This window comes from Emydura macquarii, unplaced genomic scaffold (assembly GCF_026122565.2).
Source record: "Emydura macquarii macquarii isolate MOO-44397 ecotype Brisbane River unplaced genomic scaffold, CSIRO-AGI_Emac_v2 contig_2897, whole genome shotgun sequence".
In the NCBI taxonomy this organism is placed as follows: Eukaryota; Metazoa; Chordata; order Testudines; family Chelidae; genus Emydura; species Emydura macquarii.
This window is the reverse complement of record NW_027133034.1, coordinates 1,932,185-1,953,881: the sequence shown is the minus strand read 5'-3', so window position 1 is coordinate 1,953,881 and position 21,697 is coordinate 1,932,185. Positions and strand designations below refer to the sequence as shown.

At 40.4% G+C, this 21,697-nt stretch overlaps 1 protein-coding gene across 2 annotated transcripts; it reads right to left on the bottom strand.

Annotated features, from left to right (window-relative positions):
• Window positions 1–7,156: 7,156 nt before the first annotated feature.
• On the bottom strand, window positions 7,157–19,325 carry FXN (frataxin). Of its 2 annotated transcripts, XR_010923761.1 has the most exons (6): window positions 18,822–19,325; window positions 17,760–17,857; window positions 16,244–16,364; window positions 12,372–12,469; window positions 11,613–11,833; window positions 8,599–8,725 (listed from the first exon to the last, which is right to left on the bottom strand). XR_010923761.1 is itself a non-coding variant. In XM_067568509.1 (5 exons), the coding sequence occupies exons 1-5, from the start codon at window positions 19,314–19,316 to the stop codon at window positions 8,572–8,574; spliced, it is 966 nt and encodes a 321-aa protein (XP_067424610.1). In that variant the 5' UTR covers window positions 19,317–19,325; the 3' UTR covers window positions 7,157–8,571. The 2 variants fall into 2 exon arrangements, 1 of the variants encoding a protein (XP_067424610.1); XM_067568509.1 differs by lacking the exon at window positions 11,613–11,833 and having other exon boundaries at window positions 7,157–8,725.
• Window positions 19,326–21,697: the final 2,372 nt, after the last annotated feature.

Here is a 21,697-nt window from a genome sequence, read left to right as displayed (position 1 = left end):
CAGGCTATTTCCTGTTTGAGGCACAGGGAAAAGGGGGTGGGGGGGGAGGTGAGGGGAGGGGAAGGGTTTCATTCAATCAGGGCCACACACACACAGGCGCGCGCGCTGTTATTGGTCTCCAGCAGGCAGGTGAGCGCGCACCTTGGGGCGCCGGGACCGGACCGGACTGGACCGAGCCGAGCCCTTTGGAGCAATCCCTAGGAAGCCCAGCCGGCACCTGCCGCTGGCTGGCTCGCTGCAGTGTCACTCCCCCCCCCCGCGCACACGCACGCCGACGCTGCAGCAGCTCCCGGCCCGGCCCGGCCCAGGCTTCGCTCGCCGCGCCGAGCCGCACAGCAAAGCGGGAGGGAAGGGCGAGCTGGGAGTGTCTGGGAGCTCCCCATGCACGGAAGCGCCGCCGCTTGCCCGAGGTTTGTGTCCGAGTCCTGTGGACACCGCCGCGCTGAGCTTTAACGCTCCGCCTGCCTTCGACGAGCCCGGCTCCCTGCCTGTCCCTGGCGGAGTGGCCGATTCCCTCCCCCCGAAGCGCAGCGGTTGTGCCTGAAAACTCCCGGCCGCAAACTTTCCAGCACGCGCTCGCTTTTTCATTGGATTTTACAAGGAAACACAAAGCCCCACCCGCCGGAGCTGCGCTGAGCGGAGCTGCTCACTTACCCCGCACTAGCTGCCCTCTCTTCGAGGCATTTACTGGCAGCTTCGCCCTCTAGCCACCCCCAGGCTGCCTGGAGAGTGGAACAGGAAATACCGGTTCAAAGCTCTGGTACAATAGGTGCGATGAGGCAAGCAACTCCACTCAGCGCTTAGTCACCGTAAAGTAAAGTATCTAGGGAGGCCCTAAACCAGTCCTTGTCTTGACATGAAACTCACCTTCTTGCTGACAGCTTTGCCTCGTGAAGGAGCAGAAAAGTTTCTGAAGACCTCCCCCCAAATCTACATTAAATTCCAAATCACCACACACATTCATTTCAAAAGAAAATATCAGAAAACAGCCCCGTCTTCCCTCATCTTTGACGACTTGGCTTTACATTGTAAAAAGTTGGTAACTTTTTCTTCAGGAAATATTTGAAAGGCAAGGTGAGCCAGTGGATATGGCAAGCCTGGCATTCACCAGAGCTGAGATCTAGCCCAGCCTCTGCTACTGTCCTACTGTGTGAGCTTTGGCAAGTCACTTTACCTCTCTGTGCCTGTTTCCCCTCCCACCCTTTGTCTATTTAGATTGCAATCTCTTTGGGTTGGGGACTGATCTCACTTGTAGCCTGTAAAAATAATATTAATCTTAAAAAGCACTGCTGATTTGACAGCTGTCAGCTCTGTTTAGTCACAGAACAATTACAAGAACATAAGAACAGCCATACTGGGTCAGACCAATTGTCCAGCTAGCTCAGTATCCTGTCTTCCAACAGTGGCCAATACCAGATGCTTCAGAGGGAATAAACAGAACAAGCAATCATCAAGTGATCCATGCCCTGTCATCCACTCCTAGCTTCTGGCAAACAGAGGCTAGGGACATGCAGAGCATAGGGTTGCATCCCTGCCCATCCTGTTTAATAGCCATTGATGGCCCTCTCCTCCATGAACTTTAGTTCTTTTTTAAACCCTGTTATAGTTTTGGCCTTCACAGCATTCTCTTGCAAGGAGTGCCACAGGTTGACTGTGGATTGTATGAAGTATTTCCTTTTGTTTGTTTTAAACCTGCTACCTATTAATTTCATTGGGTGATCCCTGGTTTTTGTGTTAAGTGAAGGAGTAAATAACACTTCCTTATTCACTTGCTCTACATCATTCATGATTTTATAGATCTCTATCATATCCCATCTTTTCCAAGATGAAAAGTCCCACTTTTTAATCTCTCCTCCTATGGAAGCTGTGCCATACCCCCTAATCAATTTTGTTGCCCTTCTCTGTACCTTTTCCAATTCTAATATATCTTTTTGTGATGGGGTGATGAGAACTGCATGTAGTATTCAAGGTGTGGACACACCAGGGATTTCTATAGAGGTATTATGATATTCCTCTCATTGCACATTGAATGAGAGAATTGCATATTGAACAGATGTTTCAAGAGAACTATCCACAATGATTCCTAATCCTCTTTCTTGAGTGGTAACAGCTAATTTAGACCCCTATCATGTTGTATGTATAGTTGGAATTATGCTTTCCAATGTACATTGCTTTGCATTTATCAACATTGAATTTCATCTGCCATTTTATTGCCTGGTCATCCAGTATTGTGAAATCCCTTTGTAACTCTTTGCAGAGTAGAACCTGGGCTAATTTTACCTGTTCTGCCCTGCAGTTGTCTTTCCTCAGCCCATTGGAGGGTAGTTCATGCTCAGTGCATGTCACATATTGATCACTGTTGAGTCTGCTCAGGGTACCAGTTAAGACCACTCTGTGAGCAAATGATCTCTAGGAATTTGACTGAGAACATCAGCTCATAGCATGTCACTGAGCAGCCATTAAATGGCGTTAAATTTTTGTTTATTTCAGATCTAGGACAGATTCAAACTGATGGAGTGTCTCGAGTCCATATCTTAATATCAAAACTTGATGCCATTCTATCCTTTGTATTTGCATATTTTTAAAACTCTATGTTATGAATTTGGAATGACAAGTTATTTAAAATCTGTCTTATTTTAGAACAGTTTTGCAATTGTGTTTTTAAAAATGGCTTGTTTCCTTTGCTCTTCTTTCAGAGTATATAATATTGGCCTCAGATGTCTGTATTTGTTTTATTTCCTGCCTTTATAACAGAGGAATTATGACTGACTTCTGTTTTGCTGGTGGACTTGGGCAATCTTGGATTACCTGGTTGGTGACATCATAGCTCCAGGCTGAAACTTCTGGTATCAGTCTGAGGTGCAGCAGCTCAGGTTGCAGACAAAAACTGTAATGGCACCCTCCAGCTCTTCGAGACATGCTCCTGAAACCGAAACTTCCCAAATCAGCCTGTGCTTCAAGCTGTAATTCCAGATATTTCAGCTTTTCAAGTCTATCAAAGATTGCTAAAGTCCTCCAGCTGATAGTACTAATGTGAAAAATAAGATTTTATTAAAAAAGAAGTAATCTTTACTCATCATAAAAGAGCAGTGAACATCACCATTTGTTATCTAGTTTGCTAATCACAATTCCCATTTAAGCAAACTTCTCCCAAATCAAACAGCATACTCCCCAACAACAGATTTCTAATACAATGTTTTGTTGCTGTTGGACTTTACCCTGTACAGGCTTACTGAACACTTTTAATAACTGGCAGTTCAGTTGCCAGTCAGGTGTGAGCAGGATCACTTTACAGCAGTTGCCAAAGATTAGAAATTCTCAAAATTCCCAAGAGCATGGGTTCACAGAACTTCTTCTTGATTAAATGTGGTGCAATATGCCATGCAGTGAACAGAAAGAAGGAGACAGTTTTTTTAATGAAACCACTTGACTTGGAAACAGCAGACAGAAAGATCTGGTTGCTATTAAGACAACATATCACTGCATTAAAATATTTTTTTTTTAAATCTTGCTCTTGAATATAGTCAGTCATTAACAGACACAAATTTAAGTGACATTAATGGACTAACAGCCACCCTCCTCCAAACAAGAGTTAATAATACTCACTCAGAGTTAATTAACTCATTGTTTTCTTTCAGCTACTGCAGGGGTCTAAGATGGGACTTGGATAGCTGACTGTGATGCTCAGGCAGAATGGAACCAGACATAGAGAGTGGAGTCTCTGAATGTCCTAGCTTTCCTGGGTTTGTCTGACCCTCTGCATAACTTGCTTCACGTGGTTTTGGTGTCCGATGTGGTGTATAATTTTCTATCTGCAAAATGGGGATCAGATTTGTCTCTCACTCCTATCATGTCAAGATGATTAGTTAATGTTTTTTAAGTGTTTCGAAGATGAAGAGTGCTACATAAGTACATGTGTTATTCTTAAAGTGTTTTATATAGAATAAGACCAACAGAACAGAAATTATTAATGGTAACAGGAACAGAGTCTAGAATCAGTGAATTAACATTTACTTCATTGTACCATTTCAATTGCTTAGTGCTATAAATTACCAAGACAGAAACTGATCAAACAATACAGCAATTTGGGGGAGTTAGCTATCCTGTTAAGGAACATTTATTTTATTTCTCTAGATACCATGCCTGTCATCATTCCAGATGAAGCCCGAAAGGGGTGTAAAATTAAAGAAAGTCCTTTTTGTTCCCAGCCCTATGCATATGATTTCCCCAAAGTCTCTAATGTCTGCTATCATCATCTGCAGGAGATGGGGACCCTTCCAATTTCTGCTCGTACTTTATCTTGTAACTGCCAGTAATGCAATATATGGTATAGTATAGTCTGGGACATGACAACATAGATCTGAACAATTTTTCCTTGTCCTACTACAGTTTACAAAATCTCAATAGCAATGTGCAAATCACTTCTATACTTTATGGAGCATCCACATGATCGATCACACAACAGCGCCAAACAACGGTGTGCAGCAAATTTACAATTTCTTGTCCTCCCTTCCAAAGCCCCACATCATGCAGCTTGCACCTACGTCACTGACCTATTCTTTCATGTCCCCTTTTGCTTTGCCCACCTCCAGGTGCCTTTGATTTCCTTCTCACACAACCTTCTCTGCTTTTCTCATGCTGACCCTTATATTTTGAATGCTTTTTCAAAAACTGTTCTGTTAAACATCTACATCATTCCCAAAAACTCACTTCTGCGACACCCTACAAATTTGAGTGATTCATGCTCAGACTCACAAAATTGAGCCATTTATCCAAACATGCTTAAACTGAAGTAACAATCCAATTTTATCTCTGTATCCCATGTCATTGCTCTTCCTGCCCTATACCTACTTATTAGAGCTGGGCCAAATTTTTCAGATGAATTTTTTTTTTTTTAAACATATTCAGGTTGACCAAAACAATCTGTGAATTCATGTCAAATCTGCTGAATTGTTTTGAAAACAAACAAACAAACAAAAATCCTACCTCCTGCCCCTCCCCCCCACTCCAAACACAGACACACACACACGGAAACAAATTCTGAAATAAAGATGTTTAATTTCACCATTTTCTGAATGTTTAGATTTGAAACAACTTTCATTTTGATTTTCAATATTCATTTCATTTCAATATTCTTTTTAAAAGTTAAAAATCTTTGAAATTAAATGTTTTGTTCAAACACATAAGCCAAAACACCTCAAGCCTCCCTCCCAACTTTTTTGTTTACCAAAACCTTGACATTTTTGTGGGTCAACCCAAAACTGGTCTTCAACATTTTTTTTCGTTCAGCCAGCAAACCGAAAAGTCAGTTATTCAGACAGCTCTACTGTCTATATCCTCAACTGTCAGTCTTATCCATTATTTAGACTGGAAGTTCTTCAGCGCAGGGATTTTTCATTCTGTGAAACAACTAGTGGCCCCTATAGAAATCATGAAATACATTGAGGCTTTTCTTAACCTTCTATTTTCAGCCTCTTTGAATTCAGCACATTTGTCTGAGGAGCATGACATCACAACAGAAGCAATGTGAGCAAGAAGAGCTTTAGCACCTATTCTCATGGTAATGGTACCTGTCAACTGTGTAAACATACTGCAGCCTTAGTGCAGAGAGAAAGATTAGAGAGTGCATCATTTTGGCATACTCATACATTTATGTATGTCGGGGCAGCACACAAAGACCCAGACTGGGATCAGAGCCCCCATTGTGCTAGGCACTTTACAAAGCACATAGGATGACAGAACCTCTGCCCAAAGACCTTACAATATGATGTGTCAAGGCACAATTTGATTTCTGCTCTCTGAATCATGTTGTACCTTGAGATTAAACTCTAGTTCTCATTGCTGTCTGGTGGTCCCCAGCTTCCTTAGTTTAATGAAAACCTTTGTTACTGAAATACCTAACAGCTGGAGTACAGTCAGCACAGGTGCCCATGAATGTAATGAAAGAACAAAAACACTGAATTCCAGGCATATGTAGCATTTTAAAAGAGGAATTTTCAAAAGTGTTCCCCATTTCCCAACTCTGCCAGTGGTAAAACTCCCACTGACGTCAGTGAGAGCAAATGGTAGGCCAATGCCTTTTTTGAAAAACCCACATGGAGAGAAATACCTCATCCTTACATAAGGAATGAATCTGAGAGATAACTCTAGTCAGTACTGTGGGGCATCCACTGCAGAAGTAATTGCTTTGCATTTACATAACTCTAGCTCCATCCATCAACAGCTCTGAAAGCCCCTAATGCATTTAAAGAGTAGGCAAGCCTTTAGCTTATATCAATTATCTATTAGTGCCACTATGTTATCTAAGCACTATTAAATAATTAGAGACAGTACCAAGTGTGCCTGAAATGGCAATTTTCTCAGACTGTTTTCCCTATAACATGTTTGGGTTATTTTGCTTTTTATCTTCTACTACTGCTCCTCCAGTCTTCCCACTGATTAGTTGAGCCTGGGAAGTGGTTATTAGTGGAGCCAGCTCTTTGATTAGGACTTGAACATGTTTGGTCATGCTCTAACATTCATTAGTAAGATTTTCTTCAACCGTGGTCCTGCACTGGAAATGCTCTTCATCCAAGAGGCTTGTGTTGGACTAGTATAGTCATAGCATCCATGTAAAGTGTAACTGTCTGCCCAACCTGTCCCTCCGTAAGTTTTAGAGCTCAAGCTCCAGCCTGAACTGCAACTTCAAACTACTGTCTACATAGCTATTTTTACAGAGCCAACATGAGCCCAGATAGCCCAAGTCTGTCACTGAGGTTGGAAGGCTCATTCCTGCAGCCTCAAAAATACTGTGTGAACTAATGTCTATGTACGTCTGACTAAATCTAGCTTTGAGAATTGCTGAAGAATGGAATTTAAACAGCTATATCTCAAATTTCCATTTGTTGTAAATGAAGTGTCCCCTTCCATCCCCAATCCAGTTTAATTGTTTTTGTTTTAGCTCTGCTCTGCATAGTGGTGTGTTTTGGTCTCACCAACTCATACAGTTGGTTTTCAGGGTAGTTGCTGTATTTCAGAAGTAATTTAGCAGAGAAGGGTTTCAGGTAACTGACTCCCTTTTTCCTTGGGCTGAAATATACATATACACAGCACAGATTATCTAACCCACAACTGGCTTCAATGAGACATTTCATATTTTAATTAATAGCAGGCAAGAGTTGGTAATGAGAACTCCATTTTAATCCCAAATGCTGGACAATATCACCTAAGAATATTGTATATTTATTAGATATCTTTCAATCACATGTTATCACATCAGTAACAGTATTAGCCAACCAGGCAGCCATGTCATTCTAAACACAAGGAAGTCATCAGGTGAACTCAGAACCCAAGAAAATGTTGAATTTCAAAATCTGCTCCAGGTCTCTTTTAGTGTAATGCTAAAAGCTTACATAAATGTGGTTTGGTGTGTCAAATGTGACAGTAATTTTGGGCTCCCTCTTTATACAAAATTTTAAAAAAGAAATAATGGAAATGTTACAATAAGGCAAGTTTTATAGTATCACATTTGCAAGTCACTTCAATTATTTTATTACAAGTTTTGTCCTCATTTCTTTTTATTTCTCAGCTAGTCAGAGGACTCCAGCTTCTCAGTTCTAAGAATGTAACAAGAACACAACAGGGTTTGCATTAGTGCAAACCTTGTGTTATTTTGCCTTTGGCCTTGTGCCTCACTTCAACTGCACGAGAAGTGCAGCAGGAGTATGCTAATGCAAAGCTTGGCATGACTTACTGCAATTGGAACAGAATATCCTCACTTTGCTTAAAGAGCTATATATTTACGCAATGTATGCTTACTCTAAGAAGACACTCATAGCAAAAGAAAACAGAGACAGGGATTTCTAACCTTTTCTCTACAACTATGAATGTATCATTAGACATTTAAACAAAATCAAAGAGTCTTTTTTCAGCTCCATGTACCATTTGGACCCCTGTTGAAAGCAGAACTGGTAGCTGGAATCTTAGCTTAAAGGGATAAGTCTGAAGGGGTGAACAGGAAAAAGGCAGAAATGTGAATTGCAGACCAAATCCTGTGATATTTTAAGAGGAAATTTTCTATTACACCTGTTTTAGAAAATAAAAACATTTTTCCTTACCTTATTTTCTTTTAAGCACAATGGGCTCTTACACAGAATACTACCTTACTCCCCTCAGTTCACCTCACTGATTTCAGTGGAACCTGGATAAAGGTTCCACAATCTGGCCTAAGGTGAGTAACATGGTATTCCTTTGGTCATGAGAGCCCATCTCTGCACTACTGATGAATCATCAACCAGTCAGAATATGGCTTGGGACAACCAGTGTTCAATACCATATCTTAGCTATGGATTTAGGATGCAGTGACAGAAAAAAATCCATATAATGTAAACACACAAATTCAAACATTAACACATAACCCAAACATTCAGAGTAAGAAAAATATATTATGTTCACATTATTGTTACACAACATAGTGAAGTTAAAAACAAAATATTTGAGGACAAAATTAGAACATGCTGTTAACCTTAAGAACTATATACCACAGAGGGGCTATAGCCCGAAGTCTTTTGATTTCTTTGCGGTAGACAATGATCAGGTATCGCCTTTTCCAGAGTATACTAAGGGAGATAAGTCTAGTTTAGTTTTCAATGCCGCTGACAGTTCCACTGCTAGCAATTCATGAAGGGATATTCCATCATGAGAATACACCCAGTTTCTTCCAGTCCAGTCATAGCGTTTGGGCCCACTAGGAAACAGAACACATATACAGTATGAGCACAGGTCAAACACTTCTGAAATTTCAGCCATCTCCAAACACACACCCAAGAATTTGAATAATTAACTTAAAGAAATCAGCCAGAGGTAAAATAATATTTAGCCAGAAAGAGGTGTGTGTCTCGTGGTCTCAGCATGGACTAGAAACCAAACAAACATCACCAAATTCTAATTCCAACCCTAACATTGATTTCAACATGTAACCTTGAAGAAACCATTAAGGCCTCAATCCAGCAAAACACCTAAGCATGTGTGTAACTTAAAGCATGCTAGTAGTCTTGACTTCAGTGGGACTACTTTTCTTATAAACTTCACTGGATCAAGGCTGGAAGGTCCTTCTCTCCCACGTTTGGTTTACTTCCTCCACAATCTGTAACAATGGTAATAATACCTATCACCTAAAGGTGTTATAAGAGTTGTTTGTAAAGTGCTGTATTAATATAAAGTATTAATTCTAACATACTGAAATAATGTGCAAATGTCCAAAATTTTTTATTGCACAGAGCAAAGAGGAATATTTTCTCTCTCAGGTTAAATACAATAGAACTAAGTTATTAAATAAAATATAATCTGTCACTGGGAAGATCTGTATCTGAGAGCAAGTTGGAACTCCTGTTGTCATGGGATGGTTGGTGGGTGAACCAGATATTTCACTCTCATGACAAACACAGTAAGGGGAGAGTAGGCGATCTGGGTTCTATCTTCTAGACTCAGCTACCAAGCTTATGCAAACTCATCTGTCTGTGCCTCAGTTACACACCTGGAAAAGGGAAGAATGATTGAAAGGCTTGTAATAAATATTTATTATTAATGAAGGCAGTTTTGACTTGCCCTCCATGGCAGAAACAGATTTCTGTGCTGACATTTGGTGAAGTAGTAAGAAGGGAAGGAGACAAAGGAATAAAAATGTCTGCAGAGAATGAAACATAAAAGTCTTGAACCCTCTTATTGCTGAACTCACATATCTAGGTCAAATTGCCTTATGATTAGAGGTGACTCCAGTACAAACTCTTCTAGAAGACAGGCTGTCCTATACACATAGGCCAGGCTGCAGATTGTGTAAAAATGAACACAAAAAAATTTGACACAGGAATATCTAAGTTATTCACAGTATCACAATGAATAACCTTCAGGGCATGAACTAAAAATATTAAAAACACACGCAAAGGGAAATCAAAATGACGAGTTTACAGGGACATCTCTTGCTGCATGTAAGGTGATGGATGTTTTGAGTCAGGATTATGTGCTCTAGTTATTTTATTATGCATTTCTCCCTAGTGTACCTTTGCAAAAAGATCTAACTTTTTATTGTTACACTGTAACATGTGCAATTCTGGAAGTGGAGACACAACCTATAAAAAGCTAGAATGGGATATGGTTTAGGGCAACTGAACTAAAACAAAGTATTTTGATGAATTATGTGAATGGTTTTGAAATTTTACCTAGTAAATAGCAAATTACTGTGCTATTATTTAACAAATATAAAATAATAAGCATGTATATAATGCTTTACATCTTCAAACTGCTGTACAAACATTTACTACCTTTTAATTATAAGGATCTTTTGAACTCTAACAAAATGTCTGAATGCCATGTTTATATAATAAATGTATTTCTCACAGAAGAATAGGAATGCATTTTATAAAGCAGTAAAAGATCATGACAGCCAAAATAATTATGCCTCATTTGTTAAAGATATTTTGCAATGTTTAAAAGCTTTAATGAATGGAGCTGTGTGCAGGTGGCACGCTTCTGAATGTGCCAGTTCTATATAGCCATACAAATGCAGGCTTAGTTCACCTGCATGTGTGTAACAAAGCACAGCAGCCTGCAGTTTGAGAGATTGAACAGAAGTTTCATTTTCTTGCCTCTCAAGTGCTCTCTCTCTCTCTCTCTCTCACGGTGTTGTTGCCGAAGTGGTCATTAGCACTCAACAATTTTACATTTATTGCCCTGCGGAACCAAACACTACAATATTCAAGTGCTTGCTTCTCCCACTCCATACTATATCAAATCCAGGACACGGATGTTATGAACATCAGCTGCAGTACATGCAGTATATGTTCACATATCATAAAAGTTACAAAATGTGTTAGTTTTCCAACTCCTCCTAAGTAAACATGTATTTTGCAGGACACACACACAAATGTTTACCATACTGCCATAAACAGATGAAGCATAAAGTCATACGCTTAAAGGGAAAGAGATTTCCTAGACAAATACACATGAAAAATTCAGGATCAGGAGCTTTTAGCAGATGCTTTTTTTTGCTCCATTCTTCATCCTTTGAAAATTATGAAGATGAAAACTACTACTTATATATTCCTCAAATCTGTTACTCAAGAACATGTACTCCTTCGCTCAGCTAGTCTTGGCTCATAAAAGTTCAATATCTCCAAATACAATATACACTCTCTGACTTCTTAATCTCCGGATATGGATGTAAATAGAATCTGAACTTGTGTTTTATGCTTGAGGTTAAAAAAACCTTATGCATAACTTGGATTCTGAGGCAATGTCTGCAAGTGGCTAAGACATAAATAAAAAGGATTGCTTGATTGCTTGTCTATTGCCTCATCAACACTTGAAATGCAATATTTTGTTTATGTAAACAAACAAGATTAACAATAGGCTACAATGGCTTACCTAATATACTGTACACAAAAAACGGTTAAAGCAGACTGGAAGGCAAATCACTAAAAGTGTATTTTAATTACTTAGGCAGACTATTTAAAATACGATGATTATATTCTCTGAAGTTTCACTTTTTAAAATATTAATCCTACTGCACAATAACTTGATCTCTTCCTGATTTTATAGCTAGTATGTTCTATTTGAATGACCTCTAAGAAATCTACCTGCATACACAGAGTGAATCTTTATGCTTTGGCTATCCTTTTTAGCTAGACCATTCATCAACAATGCCAGAGAGATGAAAGACTCCCTCAGTCCACTCCTGGGATAGTGGCAGATTTCATTGTAAACTTTTGGTGAGGCCACTCATGGCATTCTTTCAACATATTCTGCATCTCTTCCTCCCAGTCAGAACCAACTGCAAAACCTGGGATGGATCAAACTGCTGTATAAGAAAAGGCAGAGGACACAGTAATCAAGACCTCTACGTTAAGAGCTGCACAAGATTGATACAAACATTTCTCAGTTAAGCTGTAAAAAACTTGCACAGAAACAAACAAAGCAAGAAACCCATACATAGGCTTACAGGGTGAATCTATAAAGAGCAGTGTTAGACCATAACATGATCTCATTTCTCTTCCTGACAGTTCTTTTATAATAGCTGTTCAGTCTTCTATGAACACAACTGTAGCCTATTCATAGTGCTTGTAAAAACTGGGTATTTTAAAAATAGGACACTTATTACATTATACATTTTACTGCACTAGTTTGTGGGTCAGCCTGCCTATTTTTGTCAGTCACCACCTAAAGTATACGCAATAACTACTTATCATACCTCTATGGAAAATCCTACTGTGTGTGTGTTCAGAAAAGCCATAAAATATGTGGTCAGGGCATTAAATAGTTTCCATGGGGCTAGAAGGCAGGCATTTAGTTCATCTCTGAATTTTCAGACATTTTCTAGCATATAGACATTTACTTACCTAGTGGGAGAGGACAGCCAAATCTGCTTGTTCGGTGTCTGCTTGTTGATTACATAGGTTCCCATGTCTCCACCTAGTTTAGCTGTTAAAACTCCATTCTAAAGCATAAAAGAGGGAAATAGCCAGTGCATTGTTACTTAACAAGAACAATGATTTTTTTCTATGAGGCGCTGTAGACAGAAAGATCAAACAGTAACTTGCAATATAGCTGCATCATAAGCAGAAATTCAAATCCAAAATAATCTGCTGTGCCTCACTGATGACCAGTGGGACCACCATTATATGTGAGAACCTGTCAGTCTCCATGGTGACACGTATCATTTGTGTCTGATCTAGACGCTAAGCTCTCCTGATCTGGTCTTGTGTGTTAGTACAGCACCATCCACAATGTTAGGACTCAAATAAATCATAATACTGCTGTGGCTTTGACCTCTCTTCTGAGACTGCCAGCAAGTGCATTAATTAGTGCTCAATTGTGAAGCGGGCATCTAATCCACTAGAAACTGTACTGAAACCATCAAATCATTTCACACAGAACATTCAACAGCTAGCAGAATGCGATTATTTTTGTTCACTAACCATGTGGAACCGATCAAAACAGGTGCCCAGAGGCAAGAGGCTCCATGTCCTTTTACTGAACCTCTGAGCCATCCAGGTTTACTTAACTTTTCTTTCTGTAACTGTATATGGTCTATGGTCTCCAAATGAATGGGACAAGTTAATTCCTTCATAACTTGTGATGTAATGCCCAGAACCTAGATTATGCCTCAGGAACGTTCCACTTCTAACTATCTGAGATTTGTTCTCTTATGTCAATTATAGAACATATTCTTAGGGAGTGTTTCTTTCCTTTGGTCTTCCTTCCCTCCATCTCTTAGTCATAGCATGAAGATTTATACTGGCTTGACATTTTCACAAGGTTATTTTGGAGGACAACTATAACGCTTCTAGTGAGTCCTAACTTTAAGGATATAAGACAGATACCACTTGGATTGAGTAAATAAACCAGCGAGTGACCTGAATTATACTTAAAAAAATAGTAGCATTGTAGATTATGTACAGTGGAGCTACTTCAGGTATTAGGATAGCTGCACATTTCTTTTTCCCCTACAGCCTCCGCAAATGCAGTGCAGCCGACATTGTGACATAGTACCTTTCACCATCCCATCCCGCATTACCTTTTTTTGATACAGAAGACAGCTGCTAGATCTGTTTTAATTTTCTGTAGGTAACACTTTGTTTTGAAATTCCAACAGCAATCTGCCTTATGACCAAGCAGCTACTGAAAGTTCAACATCACCCCATAGCAAAAGCAGCATTATAGAGCCCACTTCCCCGACATCAGCCAACCTTTTTGATTACTGATATCTCACAAGTGGTGTGTTAATCTAAAGCCCAGCCCCACTACTGTCCGAGTTCAGTAAACGAAGAAAGGTTGTTTGATTATTCTATGTTGTAGGGGGAAAAGAAGTACAAATGAATAAATGACACCCCTGATGGCGCTAATTGAGTCATTCGATTTCCCTGCCAGTTATTTTAACTGGGTACTGCTTTAGCCTAATGTGTCACAAGGATTAAAACTAACCTCTTCCCTGGGTCATTGTAAAATCACTCCTTACTACTTTCCAGTATTTTAAGAACAGCATGAAATGAAACAAGAGTAACTTGGAGAGCTTTGAATGCTACAGATTATTCCAATTAAATCATTTGCACAAATGTGTCAGTACATTCTATTAACCAATGTTCAGAGCTATACAGATGAGTTCAGCATTATCTCATAATGCATGCTGTATACTAAAGGTATACTACTATCAAACAGGGTTCAACGGAGTTAATGAGAACACTACACCAATGCTTTCATTATGTATGGGGGCTTCTGTTTTTCAGGGTTTATTAATTTCATTTTTGAGGGGGTTTTCCTAGCATTTTTTAAATTGTACGTAGCTGTAAGATTCTGGGGGCTCTCTCTTTGTATCTATTGTAATGAGCACATATACTATGATGTTATTCATTACAGCTGTATATATTGTAATGAGTCATCTCTAGGTAATGGTCCCTACTGCACTTTAATGTAGCATTGTTTCAAACAGTACTATGTTAAAGCACATTAGGAAACCTTCAGTACACACCAGCAGGGTGTACATGGACCAATTAATGCACAACATGTTAGTGTGCTTTAGAAATCACACTCCCAGAGTCTGTATTACTGGTCCCTGTAGACAAGCCCATAGACACAGGTAACAATTTCTGGTGTTTTTCCAGTGGTTAATCTATGAAACATTCTTTTTTTTTTTTTTCCAAACCGGGGGAGCTTTAATAGGTCAAAACCTAAAATCAGACTCCCTAATGATGTCAGACATAAAAGAGATGATCTTTGCTTTAACATTGTAAATTAAGAGAAGATTAACTTCAAACCCTGGTGTGAAAACATTCACACATTCATTCTGTATCATTCATGAAACTTTGGAAAATACAATTTAATACTTTTTTAAAGGTTAATGTAAAACAACGCTTGAAAATTAATTTCACAATTTTGTGCCTAGCTAATACGAAACTATTGCATGCTATTAGTATGGACATTAAGAATTTCTGCTAACAGGATTAGTGTCAAGAGCAGACTTTTTCCAGCACACCACATATTAACTATATGGAGATATTTAAAAGGTCAACAGATATTACAACTCTGCCAGTTCTTTTCCAAGTGTACTACTTTGTGGCTTGTCATGTTACAAGCCTTTTCATAATTTGAATCTAAAACAGTCATAATTAGATATTAAAACTGATGTACTTAGTGAAAGTCAGAGGATTTTTACTTACATGTCAAAAACACTGCGTTACAAAAAGTTACTGGAGAGAAAGGCAATTCAACGAATGAAGTATTTTAAAAATATTAAATCTACAGAAATAACACAAAACCAGACCTTTTGGGGTTATTTTTCTATTTAGTTTTCAAAATATTCTTTATATTGAATAGATATTGAAAGGCTAATAATCAGAGGTGGTTGAATACTAGCAGCTGAATAATACATTGCTATTATTTATTGGATAAGTTACTGGGTAAAATATTAATTGAATATTTGACCAGATCAAGTAATTAGCAGTGTTTGCCAAATGCAAAAAGGCTAAAATATTATTTTCCCATTGTGCATGTACTTGTGTGAGAAAAAGAGTGAATGTGGTATTCATAAAAGCTGACATTTGGACAGATCTGAAGACTAAAGGCCTCTATGCACAGAACACAAGTGCAACACAAGCAGCAGAAGCTCAAGCCTCCTGTTTATATGCATCTGGTCTGCTGGAGTTACTAGTTGGGAACCTCCACATGGTGGGGATATAAACAGGAAGCAGCGCAAAGACCCGACTAGTTCAGAACCTGCATTGCAGTCAGTTGCCTAGGTTATCTTTTATTCCCCTCAACTCAAGCAGCATATAATTTGATTAATTCTACCAACTGTAAAATAAACTGTAGATATTTGAAAATAAGTTTTTAGCTATAGTTGTCACTTTCATCAAGATAACCACTAGCATGTAACACAAGTATCAGTGACTGGCATAAGAGTGCAAATCAATTTCCAGTCTCATGTAATAATTGTTTAAATCTCATAAAAAGAACTTCATTGTTTAAATGCTAAATGTTACAATTCTTCCAGTCTTAAAACAGAGTATTATATTTTCCCCACCAAAATAGCTTCCATTGCCACAATGAGTAAAATCAAATAGAATTTAAAAACTTGATTTTCAGATACATTTCACTCATTTATTCAGTGTGAACTGTTTCTTAACTCTTATTTTCACAGTAAAGACTAGTTGAAGATATTTCCTCCAAGAAAAAACCCAACAATTACAGCAAGAACAGAAACTGTAAAATATACCCCAAAGGTGACATCATAATCTTCAGGTGTAAAAGGCTTGTCTGCTAGATCCTCAAAGAAGTCTGCTAATGAGTCCAGTGTTTCTTCAGCAAGTTTTTCATAAATAGTCTCATCTAAAGAGCTGCAATGACACAAACATCTGAGATTGCTAGGAGAAAATATGTTTTACTTTAGCACAAAACTCTTTCCCACAACAAATACAAAATGAAAACTCTCTCATCGCTAAGGTGTTCCCAAGATGATGATGATATATGAGATTGGAGGTGCTTTGTCACAAACTGCCGTATGCCACATATACCTTATAAATTGAGGTGGAATTTTAAAACCTGAGATTATAGATAGCTAATAGGACTAGGTATGTTTCCTTCCCCAGTTACTTCTGTGCCCAGAACATTACAGACGGTAGACCTCTAAATTTTAAAATACAACACTGTTGCAGAAGTACTCTGCCCATGCAAGTACTGCTTCATCTTTAAAGTAAATGTAAATAATTTATATTTATAAACATACAATTTGTTGTTTATAGACATGTATTATACAGGAAACACCAACTATAAGCAAAGATGTCAAAATTCAGACATGTCCTGTCTACATTCAGTAAGTGACTTCCTCTTTTGGAAGTCCCCCATTCATTCCAATAACATAATAATTTTGCACTTCTAATGTAACTTTCTTCCAAGAATCTCAAATGCATGTTACACATATTAGGTGAACCTCTCAATACTTCAGTGAGAGTAGAGAGATATTCTCTCTACTTGACCAATAGAGAAATGGAGGCAGTTGCAGACCTGGAAACGTGGGTCTCGTCACAGAAAAAGATTACTTTTGAATCCATGTCAGTGGTGCACTTTTTACCCAGTTTGCATATTTATCGCAATAAACAATTCAGTGAAATGTTTTCAGTATCAAACGAATGTGGCAACACAAAATAATTACAGTTAACATAAAATACTGTAAAGTTACTTAATACTTTGAATTTCTATAGCATCTCTCATTCAAGAGTGCCTCGTGCCACTTATGTGAGATACAGTGGAAAATTTGCCAGTGTTTCTCAACCTTTTAAGTAGCAAGTACCCCCTAACTTCTGAAAATTTTAATAAGTACCCCAACATTCAATTTTCCACTCTGGGAGCTGAGACCGGGCAGGAAGCGGGCAGCTGCCGACTGCCTCCCTTCACTGGGTTTTTCGCTGCGTACCTCCTGCCTGTGTCTCGCGTACCACGTCCCACAGGTTGAAAAACTATGATTTATGCTACCTTACAGATGGGAAAACTAAGGCATAGAAGGATAATTGATTTCCCAAGTTCACACAGGAAATCTGTGGCAAACCTGGACATAGAAGCTGGAAGTGATAGCTCCCAGTCCTTTCCTTACCCACAAGACTAGCCTTCCTCCCTAGCTCATATCAACAATCACACTATATTAATTTTCAGGGCTGTCACATCTATAGATGGCTTCTCTGGAATCTGTATGGATTGTCAGAATTGTCATACGAATAATTCAGAATAAAACTTACCTTTTGTCATTCAAAGTTCCTGCATTTCTTAAATTAATAGACTGAACACTCCTGTTTTTAACTCTTAGAACATGGGCTAATTGTTGCAGCTGAGAATCCTAAAAATAAGTTAAATTACATGTTAACAAAAGTAATAATACAAAATGTACATTTTTATCATATTAAAGAAACAGAATTGCAAGGCCACTTTTTTTCAAGTTAAATGGTTCATTTGCTCTCTTTACCGGATCAACAAGGAAGCAAACACTATCATGGAAATCACAGTTCATACATCTTATCTGCATTTTTGAGGCAGACATTTATATTTAAGATCCTCTTGCCTTCTACTATGCTCCAATAAGAGGAAAAATGGTCGTCTTTAAGGCACTGGACTAGAAAACAGGAGATCTGAGTTCTATTCCTTGGTTTACCACAGACTACCTAAGCAACCTTGGACAAGTCAGGTAGACCAACACTTCAAAAGCGTCCACTAATTTGGGGTGCCTGAGTTCATGCACCTTGTGTCTGATTATGGACAGAGCTGAGCACCCACAACTCTAGCTGAAGTCAATGAGAGCCATAGGTGTTCATCACCACTGAAAATTAAGTCCTAAACGTCTCAAGGCAGATACCCACATTAGCTGTCACTTTGGAAACGTTGATCTTAATCGCAGTTTTAATTCTGCATCTGTAAAGCGAGGTGTTGCAGGTTTACATTCATTGTTCCCATGCATCGCTTTGCATCTGGGCCGGCCCGGCGCGCCACAGCTCTTGCTCCTGCTGCATGATCGCGACGCGGCTGGGCTGGGCGGGGCCTTATTTTGGGAGACTAATTCTGGGGCCGTCTGCGGCGACAATAGGAACGGGGGGGGGGGGGTGAAACAGCTCCTCGACACTCTCCCGGCAAATCCTTCAGCGGCGCCGGGGCTCTCTCCACGACTGGGGAGAGAACTTGCCCCTAGACCTGCGGCCTCAACCCGCAGCTGCCTCTGGCGCGCGGGTGCAGGGTCAGGGAGCTCCGTCGCGTGACGCGCTCTGCGGGACTGGCGGCGCAGGCAGGGCGCCGTGCGGCTCGGTACTCACGGGCTGACAGCAGCAGGAAGCGGCGGGTCCCGCGAGCGGCCCGCACGCCCCCCGGAACCCGCCAGCCTCACGCAGGCCCCGGGCCGCAGCCGCCGCGCGCGCAGCCGCCGGCCTCCACATGCTGCCGCGGGAGGAGTCTGCCCGGCCGGCCGCGGCCCGCCTCCTGACAGCCGCTGCTTCTGCGCGCCGCAGACCCAGCCCGAGACTCGCTGGCCCGGCGCCGCACTGAGCCGCAGCTACCGCCCTCCAGCGGCGCGGGGAGCGCAGCAGGGAGAGCAGGGGACGCCCGCCGCCCTCCCTGCCTGGTAGCGCGGAGCCCAGGCGGCACCGGGAGTCAAGACGGGGCGGGTCCCGCTTGCAAGGAGCTTGGCCTGGGTCCCTGGGAGACAGCGCCGGGCTTCCTAGCGCTTCGCGGGCAGCTGATTGTATCCACCTCGCTGCTCCCTTGGCGCCGTCCCCCCGCCCTGGTATAGGTGAGCCCGCGGGTCGGACCATCGCTGCTGGGCCCGGTCTCAACGAGGACCTTGTACGTGCAATTTAATGTTATAGATCCACCGCCGCACAGAGCCATTGGCAACTCCTCACACCTGACCTGTTCCGAGAGCCACACCCAGTGGTCCGCAGGGGCTGATTGTGTCCCGTCACCCCTTCTCCTGCCCTCGTCACTCCTCCGCCCCGGCAGGCAGCTCTCGCTGCTTTTGGGGGCTGACAGAGCTCAGCTGTCTGGACGTTGCAGGTACAATCCGCTGGTTTTCCTACTCCTATCTCGGACTTCAGTCAGTGCTAGCAGCATCCTCACCTCCTTCCAGCCTTGGATCCAGGCAGGTGTCACTGAATTAGAAGACGTCTGTTTATGGGGACAGAGGGCAGAATGTGTGACTCAGTCAGTTCTGGTTGTCTGCCCCCGTGCACGCGGACTGAAAGAGAGCAAAACTAGGGATAACTACTTAGCCATGCTAAATTTCCATATAAACACAGAGGAGTGCAGGTTGAAATTAATATACTCCATTTAATTCAATATTTTTTAAAAGTATGAAATAGTGAGACAGTCCAGATAAACTAAGGCTACCGAAAATATGTATTATTATAACAAGTAGAAATAAAAACAGAAGAATTATCAACTGCTGGACCACCTGTCTGTAGTCTCACGGCTAGAGCTGACCTGGAGCCCCTGGTTTTTCCCTTGACTTGCTTCTGGAGTTCATCAAACCACTGGGTACCTCACATTACTAGGACCAAAAGTCTCCAAAGCTCAAATGTTTCCATCACTTCTGTCACCTTCTGTCCGCTTTCAGCCCTCATAACCGCACTCAACCACACTTCAGCTTTCTTGGACGTGGCAAAGGGAGTACCCAAACCTGGCCCATACCATGCCCCTGAAGGACACCGGAATCTCTTTAATTGGGTTTGGGATTTTCAAAAGCACTAAGTGACTTAGGAGCACAACTTCTATTCACTTTCAAAAACCTTACCCTATGTAAACATTTCTGATAAACCGTTCTTAAAAGCAAATGCTTCCGTTGAAGACAAACTGTGGTTAACCCAACTGTGTAATGGAGATGAACTTGCACAAATGTTATAACACAAGAGCATACATGTTCCTGAAGGAGAAAAATCAGGATGGTTTCATTTTTTCCAGCGTCTACTGAGTTTAGTTACAATATAAGAACACAGTAAATAAGATTAAAACCAATAAAATCTCCTGCATGGAGCAAGAAACCAAAACCTATTGCTGTCACGTCAGACTTCAGCACATCAGAAAATCAATTTTCCCATCCCCAGTGCAGCTTTTTTCCCGAATGGGCCAGTAGATGGAGAGCTTGCACTTCCCCCTACTGGACAGCAGGAGCGTATGTATACTAGAATACATATCCAGCTTTTTAATAGGAGGGGGAGGAGAGAGAAGTGTGCAGTTTTTAACGTACTGTTTAAATCTAAGGACTCATCTACACAGGAAAATGGTCCAGCATAGCTACTGAGGATCCCCATGTGGACGCTATTCCAAAATAAAAGTGACTTTATTCCAGAATAATTACTGCTATCACAAAGTGACAGGAAAAAAGTGACTCATTCTGGAATAATATCTATGAAGGAAGTTATTCTGCAGTAGCTATGCTGGGCAATTTCCCTGTATAGACAAGACCTTAAATGGATCCAGTAAAGGGAAGATAAGATGTTCCATCTACTAAAATAGAAATCTGTTTGATACAGTTTCTGGAGTGGGGTGAGGTTATGTTTCCCAGAACAATGAAGGAGTTTTTATAGGTGATTGTCTGAGCTCCTGATGAATTGATTATTTAAATAGCACTGGGATTTTATTCTGTTGTTAACACTGTGTAACAGTGCCTAAAGTCTCAGATAGGCATCTTTTATTATTTGAATATAAATAAATAGAATCAATGAGGCACACTGGGGAAAAAGGGTGAGGGAGGAGGGATTCTATTGGAAAAGTATAATGGAAATAAGCATCCCTGCTACAAAAAGCGTTCCCTGTGAAAACACAGTAATGTGTAATTTCCATGCCTTCCAAAGAATGACTTATTAAAATGTAACACAGTTCCAGCTAAAATCTGAATTCTGTGAGGTATACAGGCATTAAGTTGTTATAACTTTGATTTCTGTGTACTGCACCTCTAGATTTCTAGGAATCTGCGCTCTAGAGAGGGCAGTTGCAATTTTATGACGCAAAATAATTCAGCATGTTACAGAGAAGACACACACAGTGGTCTTTCAAGAGACTTTAATCTTTGTTCTTTTGTTGTTTCTCTTGCCCTGATACATAAGTTTTCTCAGAAAAAAAAAAAAGTTTTACTCTTTAGGTATAGAGAAGCTCCAGATAGTTTACTGTGCTCATGTATATATCTTTCAACTGAGAC

Coding starts and splice junctions, on each gene's coding strand:
- FXN (XM_067568509.1), bottom strand. CDS start 19,316: ATGGTCCGACCCGCGGGCTCACCTATACCAGGGCGGGGGGACGGCGCC. Junction 16,365..17,759: donor GGAACTTTGAATGACAAAAG/GTAAGTTTTATT, acceptor GTGTCATTGCAG/CTCTTTAGATGAGACTATTT. Junction 12,470..16,243: donor ATTATGATGTCACCTTTGGG/GTATATTTTACA, acceptor TTTATGCTTTAG/AATGGAGTTTTAACAGCTAA.